This window comes from Carettochelys insculpta, chromosome 4 (assembly GCF_033958435.1).
Source record: "Carettochelys insculpta isolate YL-2023 chromosome 4, ASM3395843v1, whole genome shotgun sequence".
In the NCBI taxonomy this organism is placed as follows: domain Eukaryota; kingdom Metazoa; phylum Chordata; order Testudines; family Carettochelyidae; genus Carettochelys; species Carettochelys insculpta.
In genome coordinates, this window is record NC_134140.1 from 101,588,323 (window position 1) to 101,604,890 (window position 16,568).

General features: G+C 42.8%; 1 protein-coding gene across 1 annotated transcript in view; it reads left to right on the forward strand.

The window, feature by feature from the left end:
• QRFPR (pyroglutamylated RFamide peptide receptor) overlaps positions 1-16,568 on the forward strand; it is a 53,997-nt gene that overhangs the window by 23,574 nt on the left and 13,855 nt on the right. Inside the window, exons 2-4 of the mRNA XM_074991950.1 lie at positions 13,221-13,379; positions 14,199-14,260; positions 15,607-15,842. Coding sequence (XP_074848051.1) covers positions 13,221-13,379; positions 14,199-14,260; positions 15,607-15,842 — 457 coding nt within the window. The remainder of the gene's footprint in view (positions 1-13,220; positions 13,380-14,198; positions 14,261-15,606; positions 15,843-16,568) is intronic.

A 16,568-nucleotide genomic window follows, 5' to 3' on the forward strand; every position in this document is an offset into this window, starting at 1 on the left:
TAAGGACAAATGGCCCACCTTCAGCTTCACAAACATTGCAAAGAGTACAGCAGGCCACAATAACGCAGATGGAATTGATGACACTGGAATCCAAATTGGTCTGCAATCAGTGACAGTGGGATGTCAAGCTGCCACATGCACATTCACCAACTAGTCTTTAAACCAAGGCCCTCTGAGACCAGGGCATGGTTTCATAGGCCAGTGCAAAACTGGGTATGCTAGTAGTAACTCCATGTATGACAATGTCATCTGGTGATGAAACTGTCCTACCCTGCTAATGTAGGCTACCAATCACTGAAAACACTGGCATCATGACCTTTTCCAGTGTTGCTCAGGTTGGCATTCATAAATCAGCTTCTGTGTCCACAGGGTTCTGCATAATATGGGGTGGTGCCCTTTGCAGTTTATATAATGGTATGCTGCTAGTGGAGGGCAAACTGTGGTCAGTTTCCAAACGGTTATAGCACCCACATCTTGATGGCCATATGTTCTGGGGTTCACAATTCCATACAAGGCCTGAGACGTGTAAGGTGGCTTGGTGAGTCAATTTATAACACAGTCTGCACCTGAAAGGGGAGGTAGGGAGAAATGAAGATAAACTAAGGCACAAGGGCAGCTGGGCAGGAACAGGAAGGGCTTGTATAAAGTAGAGGCCACCTGCAAAGAGAGAGAGGTTCCAGTCACCGTCAGGGAGAGAAGGCAAATTAGGAAGTAGCCCAGGGATACAGCAATAAGGGAGAGGACCAGTGTTCCCTGTAAGATGTGTACTTGTGTGGCCACTAAGGAGAAAATCACATGCTGCTCAGCTGATTAGCAGAGCATCCACAGCAAGGTTTATGCACGTTTGCACATGCCTCGGTGGACATCATGTTTCTGTAAAGAGATGGGAAAAATTCACAGAGAGATGGAAAAGATTAGAGGAAACAGTGGGGAGGATATGCCTTAAGTCAGTCAGGGAATGAGTTAACTTTTACCAAAGAGAGGCAGCCACAGGTCCTGCTGTGCTGTTGGCCAGAAGATTTCAACTTATGTAAAGACGGGTGTAGAGACAGTAAAGTGGGACAGCTTAAGGACTCTCCAAGGGAAGGAGGAAGCATTCTTTCTTCCTGTTCTCTGGCCATGTGAATGCAGACTCTGGAGGCATGAATAGGAAGTGCCTTCATAGCTGGACAAGAGAAATGTGCTTCTTGCGGAAACTGAGGGGCAGCCATGCTCTTCAGTCCTAAGTCAGCTCGCACAGCACAAAATGATTTACATATTGTGCTTTTCATTTGAATAATGGCAGCGACTTGCTGTTTCGGAAGTGCTGTTTTCAGAAACAAACAAACAAACAAACAAGCAGTGTAGATGGGGTTCATTGGAAAACAAACCCTGTTTTCAAAAGAACACTTCTTGAAAAATATGAGGAAGAAGGGTGCTTTCAAAAGTGGGGTTTCCTTTCGAATGAACCCTGCTTACACTGCTTGTTTTTTTTCCCAAAAACACACTTCCAGAACAGCAAGTGGCCACCGGTATGCATATGAGGCAAACAATATGTAAATCATCACCTCATTTGCATTTCCAGTCAGTGGCATTTGCATTCCCCTTCCGAAAGGGAAATGTAGTGTAGACCTAAAAATCTAGGAGATTAAGTCAAATTAAGGTTTAAGTTTGATTTTTATAAACTATCTGTCTACACCCCAGCACTCAGCAGGTCAATTTTAAGGGCACTAAGATCAACTTTTGTAATGCTGACTTCCCCCAGAAGTAACTTGAGAAGTTGAATTTGTAAAGTCGAACTATACAAGTGGAGATGGCAGCATTATTAGACTTGTTTTTATTAGCCTTTAAGCTGTCCCACAGTGCCTTTGAGGTGTCTTTTCTGGTCATTGCTCTACCCCCGCTGCTCTCCATGTGAGCCAGAAGTAGTTGACAGGAAATGGTGGTCATCAGCCTGGGAATTTTGATTAGATTTCCCTTCCTTTCTGGCCGGTGTGGTGAGCAGACATGTGGATCATATCTGCAGCATGCCTAGCACACCTTGTAGCCATGAGCTCTGAGGATCACCAAATAGCCTCATCAAGGAGCCATCAGGAGAACTTGGACCTCATTTCAGTGTGAAGGGAAGAAACTCTTTGCATTCAGCTGAAATCCAGCAAGAGGAATGCTGATATTTATGCAAAAATTTCACGAGGCATGATGCAGAAAGGGTACAGCAGGGACACTCAGAAGTGCCACGTGGAGATCAAGAAGCTGAGGCAGAGCTACCAGAAATGCAAGACAGCCAACAGTTGGTCTGGGGCATCTCCCAAGAAATGCCAATACTACAATGAGCTTCATGCTATTCTGGGACAGATGCAACCACTTGCCGTAAAAGTCACATTGACTCCTGTGGTCATGGGGAGTATGCTGACACGTGTCCTGATGAGGAAGGGATGGACGACAGTGGGCCCATTCCATGTAGAATTAGACCCTGAAAGCCAGCAGCTGTTTACTGAGCTGGAGCCAGTGGATCCCATCCCCTTAATTCAGAAGGCGGCTTCAGGGGCCAACCCAGATCCTGGAGAGGGCACTTCTGGTAAGTGGGCTTTTTTCTACTGATAATAGTATGATGCAGTTATGGGGTGGAGGGTCCATGCCCCTTTCCCTTAGTATAGCTTGTTAATATGCAACCTTTCCTTATCCTTTTTTGTTAGTGTGATGAGGCTGATGACTCACTTGGCCACCTGGAATGCATGGGAAGTTTTTGTGAGTCACTAATGATTTTTTGCCTGGCACCTACCCAGTGCAGAACAAAACTCATGAATCTCCTGGTGCAGCTGCTTTAAAATCAAGGGTGTGCATGCAACCACATGTACGGCAGCCCCTATGCCCCTCTTCAGGGCCAGGAGGTGATCAGCCCTCCATGGTTCATGTGCCTACTCCTGTGACTGTTAAATGATTTTTTCACTCCTGGAGCAGCCCCTTGGAATTCCAGGCACTGCTTGAAGCAGCATACACTCAAGGCAACCCTTAGTGCCTCCTGGGACATTGTGCTTTATGAATGCCATGATGCAGCCACTCCATGGGCCAGTGTCCCTGGGATACACCGTGCCCCCCCAGCCACCCTGGTGTTGCTTTAAGAAAGGTTTCTTCCCACAAACCGAGGATAGCTTACCATAGTGTTGAGGGTAAACCTCTGCCGGAGAAGAGCTGACATCGTTCTGCTTGGAATCGTGCATTCTTCAGTCTTAAGAGTAACCAGAGAGACCTTGCAGTTGCAATGGGTTCTTCCAGAGAGACAGGCAGCCAATATTTCTATCACTATGGTCATTGTTCCAAGTAAAGATAAAAATGTTGCTTTTGCTAATGACATTAATATTTTTAAATTTGTTATATCAGCAAAAGACAAAGAGAGCCCAGTCCAGCAGATACGAGGTTGCATCTGATGTGGAGGAAGAAGAAGACTCAGAATGAATTGTTGGAAAAATTAATTACATATATTTACAAAGGAGAAAACAGAGCTTTGTGACTGGAGAAAAAAATGACGGACTCTCAAGAACAAATGCATGCCCTTTATGGCCAAGTAGACAGAATCAATTAATTTGATGACAGAGAAATCACAATCAACGACCTCTGCATTAACTGAATCTGTGCTTGATAAAAAGTCAGTGAACCATATACCCCTGTGCCCACAAATGACCCATTTCATGCCCTTCTATTCATCCACATTACCTTCCCCTTTTAGAGGCACAGCATCCTCAGGTCACTCCAGGCACCATCAATACATGGCACCCTTACACCATTCCTTCTCTTCTCCTAGATGGGGCACTGCATCCCCCAGTCACTCCAGGCATCATCACTTGAGATGTCCCTCAACCCAGTCAGCCCAGTCCCTTGCCGCTAGCCTTGCATCACCAGTCACTTCAGGCGCCGTCACTTGAGGCCTCTCTTAACCTAGTCAGCCCAGTCCCCTGCTCTTGACTCTGCATTGGTTGTCCAATCAATGCCTCGCCCCCCCATGCCTCATTCCTCCATGCATTGGGGACCCAGAACAAGGGGAGAAGGCCATGGAAAGCCATGTTTCATAGCCCCACAAAATCAATACCCATCAGAAGGCTAATCTTTGACTAACTATGATCTCATTATCCCTTTTTTCCCCTGTACAGCCCACTTTTCTTTTAGTGTCCCCTAAATATAAACATTTGTTTATTGTGAAAAGAGTTTCATTTATTGGTTTACATGCTTTGGGTTTGGGTGGGTGGTTATGGTTGTCTTGTGGTTGATGGAAGATTTCATGAAGGTCACAGAAACAGCATGGCTCATGGGGGAAGGAGGGGATGCCAGTTAACGCCCTTCAGAGTCATTCACAAACATGATTTTCAAGGCATCCCTGATTGTCAGTGCATCTTTCTGTGCTTTCCTGCTTTCCCTTAGGGTCAGTTGCTAATAATTTCTTCCTGGGAGCTCTGCCTCAGATTCTTCCCCACCCCGCAAACATAAAACTTTCCCCTATCACCTTGCAAATATTATGAAGAATACAGCAGGCCCCAATGACAAGGGGAGCGTTTTCTTCATTGAGGTCTAAGCGGGTCAGAAGGCACCTAAACCTGGCATTAAAATGGCCAAAGGCACATTTTATCACCATTCTGTACCTGCTCAGCCTGTGGTTAGAGAGCTCCTTGCTGGAGTCCAGGGCGCCTGGGTAGGGTTTCATGAACCAAGGGAACAAGGCATAAGCAGGGTCACGCAAAATCACTATGAGCATGTCTATGTCCTCCATGTTAATTTTCTGCTCTGGGAAGAAAATACCACTCTGAAGCCTTCTAAACAGACCAGAATTCCTAAAGATTCTTGCGTCTTACTCCCTTCCTGACCACCCCATATTGATGTCTGTCAAATGACCTTTGTGATCCACCAACATCTGTAACACCATAGGAAGGTACCTCTTAGGTTAATGTTCTCTGATGCCTGGTGGTCTGGTGCCAGGATGGGGATGTCCATTCCATCTATGGCCCCACTGCAGTTAGGAAACCCCATAACAGCAAATCTGTCCACTATCTCTTGCACGTTCCCCAGAGTCACTCTTCTGCAAGAGATGCACATTGATCGCCTTGGCTAACTGTATGACCACAGCTGCACTGTAGATTTGCCCTTTCCAAATTGATTGCCCACTGACTGGTAGCTGTCTGATGGTGCAAACTTCCAAAGAGCACTGGCCATATGTTTCTCAGCTGTGAAAGCAGGGTCTCATTCTGGTAGTGCTGCATGTCAGGCGGGAGACAGCAGTTCACAATTACTTGAACATGGCCTTAGGCATGTAGAAGTTTTGCAGCCACTGCTGGTCATCCCATGACTGCAAAATGATGTGATCCCACCAGTGTGTGCTGGTTTCAAGGCTTCAGAATCTGCAGTTTATGTTGTACAGTCACTCTAGTGCTGCCAGAAACTCTGTGGTGGTTCTTTCCAGAGATTCATTTCTGTCAATACCCCCAGAAATAATGAGCTCATAATGCATGGGCATTATGTTCAGATGATACTGCATCACAGTGTGGGGAACTGAGCATAAAACACTGCATCAAACTTTGAAGCATATTGGGATCCTTATTAGTATCTGTAATGGCTGCTGGCGGTCAAAACAAAACCCACACCAAAATGCTGTTTTTTTTACAGTGGAAAGGTGAGGTGAGGAAAATGCATTCTGGGATGATGACATCAGAACTCCAAAACCACTTCTGACTATTTTCCCATAAGACACCGACACAAAATCCCAAAATGCAATAAGGCTGCAGGAACTGTGGAATAGATGTCCACAATACACTGCTACCACATTCAGGCAACCATGTGGGAATACACTAAATTGACTTTCTGAGCTGGTCAGGACACTCACCCTGAACTTTATACAATCTAGTTTTAAAGAATTGACTTTAACAAATTCAACTTTATTCCCAAGTGTAGACATACCCTCCCTTTCCACTAGGCCTGAGCATTAGTAGTTTATTTTGAGACCTCTAGCTGAAGTGAGCATGGGTCTTGAACTAAGCTGAAGAAAGCTTTCATGTTAAATCCCTATAAACTGACCATCAGAGAGAAGGTCCATGATGAAACAACAATGTTTTATCTATGTTTGTTGTGTTTCTTCATGGTTATTAGTGGTTTGCACTGTAGCCCTGAGTCAGCTATGTAGTGATGAGTTTTCTGAGAGTGTGGGATGTACTTCAGTAGAAGGACTCAAACTACAGTGAGGCAGACAAGCTAAGTGGGCAGATGGTATAAGTTATAAAAGATGCTGAACGAAACGAGGTCATCAATGTTGTTTTGGCAAATGTGTTTTTTTTCCTTTTTTTCAATAGTCAGCTGAATAAGAACCAGCTGAGAAATGAAATTTGGGCTTATTGGATGGTCTTTTATTGTTCTCTAAGTTTTTCTTTTTTTAATTCATTTTCTAAATCCACTTGGTGTTATGAGAAAGTGTGACAAAGCTATGGTGAAAAGTAAGATTCTTTAGGATGGTGTGTGTCTTTTACTATAGACTCTATGGATCAAACAGAACTGTTCATGTGTGGACCCCATGGACATGATTGGCATATTCCATGATGGAACTTAGTTCCATATGGAAGTGTGTTCTCTCTGCTTGGCCATTGACATCAGTTGAACTGGATTTTGGATCAAGCCCTTCCATTCAAAGCATTTTGTGTATTCCAAAAGGTGACACAGTTAGATCACAGAGGCTTGGTGTGATAATACACATTACAGGAATATTGGTATGGAAGGGTACAGCTTGCTCAGGAATGCCAGGCAGAGGGAAGAGGTGTTGCCTTACATAAATGTACACTTGTACTCTGGCAAAGATGGAAATAGGAAACAGGTTTGTTGGAAGTTTCTGGGTAAGGATAAACAGTGTAAAAACAAGAGTAATGTCATAGTAGGGGGTCTACTACAGACCACTAATCATGAAGTAAAGGTGTATGAGGCTGTTTTTTTAAATGGCAAAGTCATCGAAATCACAGAGCTTGCTGGTGATGGGGGACTTCAAATACTCAGATATCTTTATCATAACATGTCAGGGAACAGATTATTCAACAAGTTCTTGAAAGGTATTGGGACTTTTTTATTTTAGAAGATGGAGAAAGCTAATAGAGGAGAGTTTGCTCTAGATTTAATTTGGACAAATAAGGAGGAACTGATTGAGAATTTGAAAGTGGAAGGCAGCTTGGATGAAAGTGATCATGAAATAGAGTTCATAATTCTAAGGAATGGTAGGAGATAAATACAAAGTCAGTGGTTTTAAGAAGGCAGACTGTAGCAAACACTGGGAGCTGGTAGGTAAGAGCCCATGGGAAGCAAGTCTTAGGGGAAAAACAAATGAAGGCAGTTGGCAAATATTCAAGGAGACATTATTAAGAACACAAGTTTCTCAACTAACTTTCCCACTGTATAATCAAGGTAGGAAATGCGGCAAGAGACCACCCTGAATTAACCAGGGGATCTTCACTGATCTAAAAATTAAAAAGTGTCCTACAAAAAGTGGAAACTAGAGCAAATTATAAAGAATAAATACTAACAAATACCGGAAGTATGTAGGGAAAAAATTCTGAAAACCAAGGCACAATATGAGATGTTATAATCTTTTCCAAACAGCACATGAGCACTCAATAATTTCAAAAGGAGAAAAATACAGCACCTGATGTACAAGATCATCACTTAAAAACTTAGTAACCGTGAGGAGACCAGCCCTAATGCAATAGAATAGCATTAATACAAAAGAAATGTTGGCATTGAGAGAGGCCTTGGCCAGTGCGATCACCTGGCTGCAGGAAGATTGGAATAGCTCAGTTGTTAGAATATGGAGATATACCTATCTCATAGAACTGGAAGGGACCTTCAGAGGTTGTCAAGTCCAGTCTCCTGCCCTCACAGCAGAACCTACCAGCATCCCTGACAGATTTATTAATTTTGTTTAAATCTATTTGCCCCCAATCCCTAAATGGTCCCCTCAAGGATTGCGCTCACAACCCTTAGTTTAAGCAGGCTACTGCTCAAATCACTAAGCTATCTCTCCCTCTGAATTTTTAAAGAGTTTGTTCCCAATTTTTTTTCTTATAAAAACAGTGACACTTCTGACCACTCAGGTAACCAGAAAACATGCCCTGTGACTCCAATTGTCTGTTGCCATTCTATTCAACTCAGTATGCAAATTAAATTCAGAAGAGGGCTTAAGCTTTTAGTTTAAAGTTTCTGTAGGAAAGTGAAGATGCCTATTTTGATTTAGCTCATGAGAAGTGTCAGTTCAGAGAGATTGTTTTGTTTGACCACCATTATTCTCACCAGGTTTTTTTTTAAAGTGCTGTTTTAACACAATTATTTGATTTATGGACTGGTGGTTGTGTGATTTCATGACTATGGCCCCAAAGAGACAAGAACGCCATAATCTGTGGGTGTCATATGACCAAAATGAGGGCAGTCTTGCCTACTGGTCAGAGCAGGCGCAGGAACCAAGGCCTATGATCAGATCCTGAGTGGGGCCAAGAGTCAAGCTAGATACAAAAGCCGAGGGTCAAACTGGAAGACATGAACTGGCTAGCAGAGCCATGCATTAATTCTGAGTCTGTAATCAGAAACCAGAGCCCAGGAACAAACTCAGAGAAAAGAACTGAGGCAAGCAGGGACTCAAGGCAGGACAGGATACAGGGAAGCCTCAGTTCAAGGGGGAGCCACAGGAACCAGGAGCAAGCACAGTGGTGGGCACAGACATTGAGCCCCTCTCACTAATCAGGCAGGTGAATGCTGGCCTGTTGTACTGATGAGGCTGGCCTGGAGACTAGCTCTACTGCAGGCCCTGGTTCGTGACCCTAAGGAGAAGCAGTAAACGGTCAGTAATTTCTGGAGCCTCATTCCCCACTCCAGGTCTCAGTTAAGGGGGCATCAATAGCGGTGCCCCTTCCATATTGGAAACTGCTGTAGACAGGCAAACCCCAAAGGAGCTGGGAGTTAAAGGGGGAGTGGCTGAAAATGATCTAAAGAAGTTTTTCCACTCTTGGCTAGGTTGGACTGGATGGCAAATAAGTATGAAACTTCCCGTAAAGCATTGACTACTGCTAAAAATCATGGACTCATATTATTACACTTTCCCTTCATTACCTTAGAAAGCACAGTACACTGATATCTCGAGAAAGCTTGAGTACAATGTTTGTTCAAGTGGATTATTAATTGCATTATTTAAATGGGAACTATTATATGCCTTAAATATGTTTTACAGACTATGAGTAGCCATATGACAGAATTCTGTTTTTGCTGCAACTGAAATACAGGTTGCATCTCCCTGGTCTGGCTCCCTTGGGATCTCAGTGGTCCCTAACAAGGGATTTTGCTGGACCAAAGGAGGTTAATTCCCTCCCAATCCCTGGCTGCTCCCCACTGGCCTGCTGCAGCTCCCTGGACCTGCAGATACAGCTTTCTGCCACAGTGGGCTCTCCTCCCTAGCTCCATGTGGGGCAGCTGTGGGACACCAGCTCCCCAGACCTTGCTGTGCTCTGGGTGGGGGATGCTGGCCTCCCCTGGCCCCAGCCCCTCTGTGGTTTCCAGGGACACTGATGCCCCAGGCCTAGCTCCCTGTGGCTGATGGGATGCTGGAACCTGGGCCTTGACCCCATTAGGGCTGCCAGGGGATACCACCACCAGCCCCATTTCACCCCTGCAGGGCTGCTGGGAGACCAGCTTGGCTTCCCCTCCTGTCCCAGCCCTCTGGTTCAGAAGCATCCCTAGTCCTGCCAGATGAGGGCTGTTGCCAGACCAGAGAGTGATGTTTTTTGGAGGTACAACCTACAGTCAGAACAATTTGGACTTTTCTATTGCGGATTAGGAACAAACTAGCATTAAAGCCATTGGTGCCAGTGGAATTACTGTTTGCTTTACCCATGTATACCTGCCTCTCTCCCTCCCCTTTGGTAGCCTCATCCAAAGTTCATTGAAGTCAATGGAAAGGTTTCTTTTGATTCAGACCTCATATAATTTTGCCTTTAGCTTATTGCTAATAAGATGCTGATTTTCCAAAGACAACCAAGGTTTGTGGCATAATTTTTACCTGCTTATTTTTATCTCTGTCAACTGTGAAGTGGAGGTAGGGATTATTTTTTATAACTTTACTCAAGTGGTAATATGCTAACTTTGCAGAGCAGGTATAATTCAACTACAGAATGAATGTTCTCTCCTACGCTGCTCTAAACATAAAGGCCGTGTCTACATTAGCCAAAAACTTTGAAATGGCCATGCAAATGGCCATTTTGAAGTTTACTAATGAAGTGCTGAAATACATATTCAGCGCCTCATTAGCATGCCGGTGGCTGCAGCACTTCGAAATTGACGTGGCTCACCGCCGCGCGGCTCGTCCAGACAGGGCTCCTTTTCGAAAGGACCCTGGCTACTTCAAAGTCCCCTTATTCCCATGAGCAGATAGGAATAAGGGGACCTCGAAGTAGCCAGGGTCCTTTTGAAAAGGAGCCCCATCTGGACGAGCCACGCAGCGGCGAACCGGCTCAATTTCGAAGTGCTGCAGCCACCCGCATGCTAATGAGGCGCTGAATATGTATTTCAGCGCTTCATTAGTAAACTTCGAAATGGCCATTTGCATGGCCATTTTGAAGTTTTTGGCGAGTGTAGATGTAGCAAAAGTGATATTTTTTAGTGAGCTGTTGGATCTGTCTCGTTAACAATTTGCCATATACATTCATGGATCTGTAAAAGTGCTTGGTATTTTATAATTTATGAGTCATGATTATCGCCAGGCTGTCTTTGTTTCACAGGGGTCTTATCCTGCTGATGTTAACCATTCAGTAAAATACCAAGTAATCCATATCCTTCCCTGGCCAGCAGAACAGTGGCAAGTATAGATGCAGCCCAGTGGATCATCTTCCTTGTGGTTCCTGCTGGCCAGGCTAAGACTGCATGAGGCTATTGACCTGTGAGGTCCATTTTGCTACTTCTCTGAACAGGACCTTCATGTATATTTGCCATCTGGCTACAACGGGAGTTAAGTGCCCGTAACATTTAAAGATTTGGCCATGTACCCTAACTATTAACCCACATGTCTTTGGAGCTTAATCCTCCAGCACAAAGCTCAAAGGAATTTGAGCCAATACAATTCAATAAGCCATAGTAAATCTTTGGTGCACAGTCTTGTGCTTAAACTGGATTTCCATTCTTGCTCCTTCCTGTATACTGTGATGGCAGCATAACCTGATGCTCACATTTGGAGAAATTTCTCCTCCATACTTGTCCGATCACCAGTTTGCACAGCAGAGGGTAGGACTGAGTCTTGTTTGATCTCTCCTCCTCCTGTTTTCTACGTTTCATTGTTTGTGCGGTGTGCATTTAAACACTTTTTAACATTTAATTTTCAAACAAACCAAATATACCGGGAAAACATTTAAGTTCTTAATTGCACCCTGCGATGGGGTGGACTAAGCCCTGTTGCCTGACAGGAGGCCAGGGCCTTGCCACATCCCATCCAAGTGACAGGAGCAGAAGAGGGGTCCTCCCAGCAGGACAGAGTGGCTGTCTTTATGGCAGCCAATCAGAAACTAGCAGGCCCATATAAAAGAAGCTGCTGGGCCAGGGCCAGGCAGTTCTCGATACTACTTGGGAGGAGACCAGCAGCACTTTGGACAGTTCTGAGTGTGAACAGAACTAAGAGCTCAGTGAGACCCAGATACTGGCCACAAGCCTAACAGAGGAACTGATAGCAGCCTGGACAGGGCTTGTCACATCCCACCCTCAGAACCCTGAAGACAACAGATAAGATCTTACATGGTACGGAGGGGCGCTCAAGAGCATGTGGACCCCCTTACACACCCATATAACTTGCTTGGCTTTATTTAAAGGTAGCTCTGGGTACCTTTTGCAAAAAAATCTTTATTAATGATATAGTAAAGGGAATATGGCATCACTGATGGAATTAAGAAAATATTCTAAAAGGGAGAAAGTTGACAGGGCAAAAAATGTAAAATGACCTCAAGAATTAGAAATATTGGTCAGAGAATGGCAAGTTTCTGTTTGGGAAGAAGGTAATATAAATGAATACATTTGAGAAAGAATAATCCAAAGTACAGCTATATTCTTGAGAGTTACTTAAAATCAATAATTCAGAATGACTAAAGGAGTGTTTCTTAAACTTTCTGAGACTACAGAACACCAAGCAATAATATTTTTTATGTGGAATGCCCATGCAAATGTTCTTAAAAAAATTTATCAGACACGCCCCCTGACCCTCCGCAAAAAAAAAAAAAGAAAACACAAAACCCTAGCAATGGATATAACAAAAACAAATTGAAGTTATTTGATCAGGTATCACAGCAATGCAGAAGTAACATTGTATCCAGTTTTAATAACAGAAAATATATACTATCAGTGTATTTTTCCAAACAGTCATGGTACACCTGCAAGTTGTTCATGGAGCACCAATGTTCAACGGAACATAGTTTAGGAAACACTGGACTAAATAGTAGTAGGCTGCAAATTAAATGTGTAGTTAGTATGATTGCTTGGGGCAACTTACAGAAGCATCATGTTTTGTGGAAGGAAACTATATGAACTTTTTGAAACTGGAATACTGCATTCACTTCTGACAATCTTGCTAACAAAATATCTTGACAAATAAGATTAGAAAATTGCAAAAATAGTTAAGGTGTTGATTTATGAGAGACATTTTAGATGAGTGAAAAGTAAACAGCTTGGCTAACTCGTACATAAAAAGACAACTGAAAGCTATGACTATTTTGAAGGATGTAAATATCTTGGATGGAGGAGAATAAAGGGCTATAACCAGAAGTAGTGAGATGATGAAGAAAAGGAAAAAGTCAGCTGCATAACAATAAAAACAGCCTGATATATAAGTCAGCAAAACAACCTCCGGAGGGAAAGGCATCTTGTAGCTATCATGTAACTCGGAACATTTAAAAATAGGCTGAAGAGAATGCTAATAAAATGTGTGAGAAGAGTCTTAGGCTGTTATGGAGTTGAGCAAGATGACATAAGAGGTCTTTTCCCCCCTCTCATACAATTTAAAGATGAAAATTTCAAATAGTTCTAAATGTAATAGGAGTACAAGGGGCCACACGTAACAAACCCTTGATAGGAACATCTTAGAAGCCTAGGTATTGAAATAAATATATCCAAAAAAGATAGATTAATTTGTTCTTAATATCATTTTACTGACTACCTGGGTTTATTATTTTTATTAACTGTCATGGTTACATACTTCACAGGTGCCTTTGCATGCAAGATGGTACCGTTTGTTCAATCTGCCGCCATTGTTGCTGAGATTCTGACGATGACTTGCATTGCTGTGGAAAGGCATCAGGGAATCGTGCATCCATTAAAAATGAAATGGCAGTACACCAACAGAAGAGCTTTCACAATGCTGGGTAAGATCACAGGCAGCTCCAGTAGTCATGCACCTTTTCTGTGATTTGAATGCTTCTGTTGAGTGCAATGGGGGTTGGAAGTTTGAATAGTAGAGAAGCTGTTGATCTCTGCACAGTACAGAGGTTGTGAGTTACTGCTGACTCTCCCTGGCAGTGCATGGAGATTCACATTTATTCCCTCTTTTAAAATTCACATCATCCACATCTTTTTTAATCTGGCTGCCTCAAAAGCCTGGCTTTGTTCTTTTTTTTTCCCTACAGAGTAACAGGCTAATGTAAAACAAAGTGAACATCCCTGCTGCTATCTGTCCTCTTTGTGATGAAGCCTTGAGTTCTAACCCAAAATAGTTTGTATTTGAATAGGTTTTGACTAGGATTTCAATAACCTCATTAGTCATTTTGCAAGATACATTCAAAGTATACAGGCATGGCTGAAAAGGCACTTTGGTTGCCAAGGCTGTGTTCGTTGCTCATATCTGCTATACAAAGAGAACATAGGGTATGTTGATCTTCCTTTTCATGGGGCAGATGTTGTCTGGGCATCAAAAGTAGCTGGCCATGAGACTGAATGCTCCTGAAATTCTTAGAAAGGAAACACTTGATCCAGCTGCTTGAGGAAGAGAAAAGTGTTGCTATTGTTCATATCTACAATACATTAATTGCCCATGCATGTTGACTATAAAACTTGACCTTAAATTTGGAGTTTGGTTTGCAGTATGAAATGCAGTTTGTTTTGTAATTGAAACTATTCAAGTAAAATGAATTCATGTGAAGTTTCCTGTTCTGCTGAGCATTAAAAAGACAATTGTTTGTTTACAGGCATAGTCTGGTTGCTGGCAGTTATTGTTGGGTCACCCATGTGGCACGTGCAGCGATTGGAGGTATGGTATAATGTAATCACACTTTGGGAGGGAGCCCTCATTTTCAGAGTTAGCTCTTGCTGGGACAGCAGTAGGGCTGAGTAAACTCCAAATACAGTAAAAACTTTTTATCTGGAATTTTAGGGGAATGTGGAAAACCCATAAATGGAAAAACTCTGGTTAACTGAGAGGGAGTTTGGGTGTGGGAGGGGTGTGTGATGTGGGAAGGGGTGCAGGGTTTAAGGGGTGCAGGGCAGTGTTCCCTCTAAGTTTTTCCATCCATGTGTGGAATAAATTGTATTGTGTGCACCACAGCGTGTGCAAATCTGCACCGCCAAAGGAAACACATGCCACTGGCTGTGGGCACTCTGCTGATCAGCTGGGCAGCACCTGAATCTCTCCTGGGCCACACCCAAGTGCTCAGCTTACAGTGGACACTGGTGCAGGAGGGGTCTAAGGGTAGGGAGTTGGGCCATGGCAGGATTTCAGAGCACCAGGGAGGGGTGTGCATCTCAGGTGACCTGTCCCTGAGGTTTTTCATCAAAAATCTCTGGAAAGGCTGAATAAATTGGATGCACTGGTTTTCCTTCATCCATTGTTTAGTTCTATATTTGTTGTTAACTATTTCATTTGTATTATTAATTAATTTTACTATTACTTCTAAAGTGACTAGAGTAACATTAATAAGTGTGATAGTTGCTATAGAGAAACAGTCCTTGCCCCAACCCCAGCTGATGAGGAAAATTAAAATAAGATGTTTGGGGCAAGCTTGTTTCCTTTGTGGTGATGCAAATCTGCCTGACATCGACTAGTGGTACACAGAGAGCCAGTGTAACTCACAGGTGAATGGGTGCTACAGGTGTCTCTCTGCAGCAGTTACACAGAAAGTATAAGTCTGCTACAGCCCTAATCTGAAAGCCACTAGTCTGTTTAGCTCATGCTTCACAGACTTGTATTTGGGGCTGGAGGATGCCTATTCAATTCCTGGTGTATTGGCCAAGATGGCCAGTACAACCTTTGAAGTAATCTGTCCTAATGGTATATTGGTTCAGCACACCTCAGAAGCTTCCTGTAATGAGAAATTGACATTTGCTTCTACTGCATAAAGTCCGAAGAAGGGTGTCAGTTAAAAAACAGCTAGCCCTTCTTGGAGGACAGTCCGTATGCTGACTAAAGGAAGTATGTTTTGTGTCCTGCATAAGCCATGGAGCATCCTGCACTACACATGGAAAATGCATCCAAAAATAGTCTCACTTGAAAGGTCTCTCTAACTCAATTCCTATTATAAAGCAAAGGGCTTTAAGAACATGTGACGTTCTTCATTGTTAGCTTATTATAGCAACTCATACCTGTTTCATATGTTACAGATTAAATATGACTTTCTGTATGAAAAAGAGTATGTGTGTTGCTTGGAAGAGTGGACCAGTGCTATGCACCAAAAGATATATGCCACCTTCATTCTTGTCATACTCTTCCTTCTTCCACTGATGCTGATGCTTCTGTTGTACACTAAGATTGGCTATGAACTCTGGATGAAGAAACGAGTGGGAGATGCTTCAGTTCTTCAAACCATTCATGGGAATGAAATGTCTAAAATATCAAGGTTTGTACAGTGAAACCACATAGTGAGAATATTCAGTCTTGAATAGCAGATGTGGGGACTGGAAACAAGAAAAGCAATGATGGACAAAATTTTCAACAACCATCAATGATTTATATTAAGTGCCCAACTTGATATGCCTTCGAAGGCTCTGATTTTTTCAAATAGTGCTACACAGCCATACTCTTAAAACTGGATTCTTTAGGCACATTTAGCACCTAATATGTGGGTCATGAATTGCGAAGCTAAAACCAGCTTGTTACATTCCTGCGGCAGATTAGAAGTGATCAAATACAATTCCTTTTAGAATCCACCTGGAATAAGATCAATAATATCAAAAGTTTTCTAGTGTGAGTTTTTATTTAATTGTGTATCTATAACTACTATTCCGTTAGCTTTTTAAAACAAAAGTACCACATTAAATAAAAGAATCAGAACTTATCTGGAAAACTAACTTTGTTATACTCTAATTTATGGTAGTTTCTCGTCCCTCAGTCTTTTTCTGCCTCATAAGGCCATCGAGATGGCACCTTTGTGTTTGAAATGCAATGAAAAATGAACAATTAACAAGCAGGCAAGTAAATGGTATAGTACTCACAATTCGTAATTTAGTGTCACAATTAATCTATTTTATATATTACACTGTAATTTCCATTTAATTTGGCAAGTTTGTTTGCTGGTGTGATGGCAACTTCTAGCAATATATATACAGAAAACTGGAGCACCGGA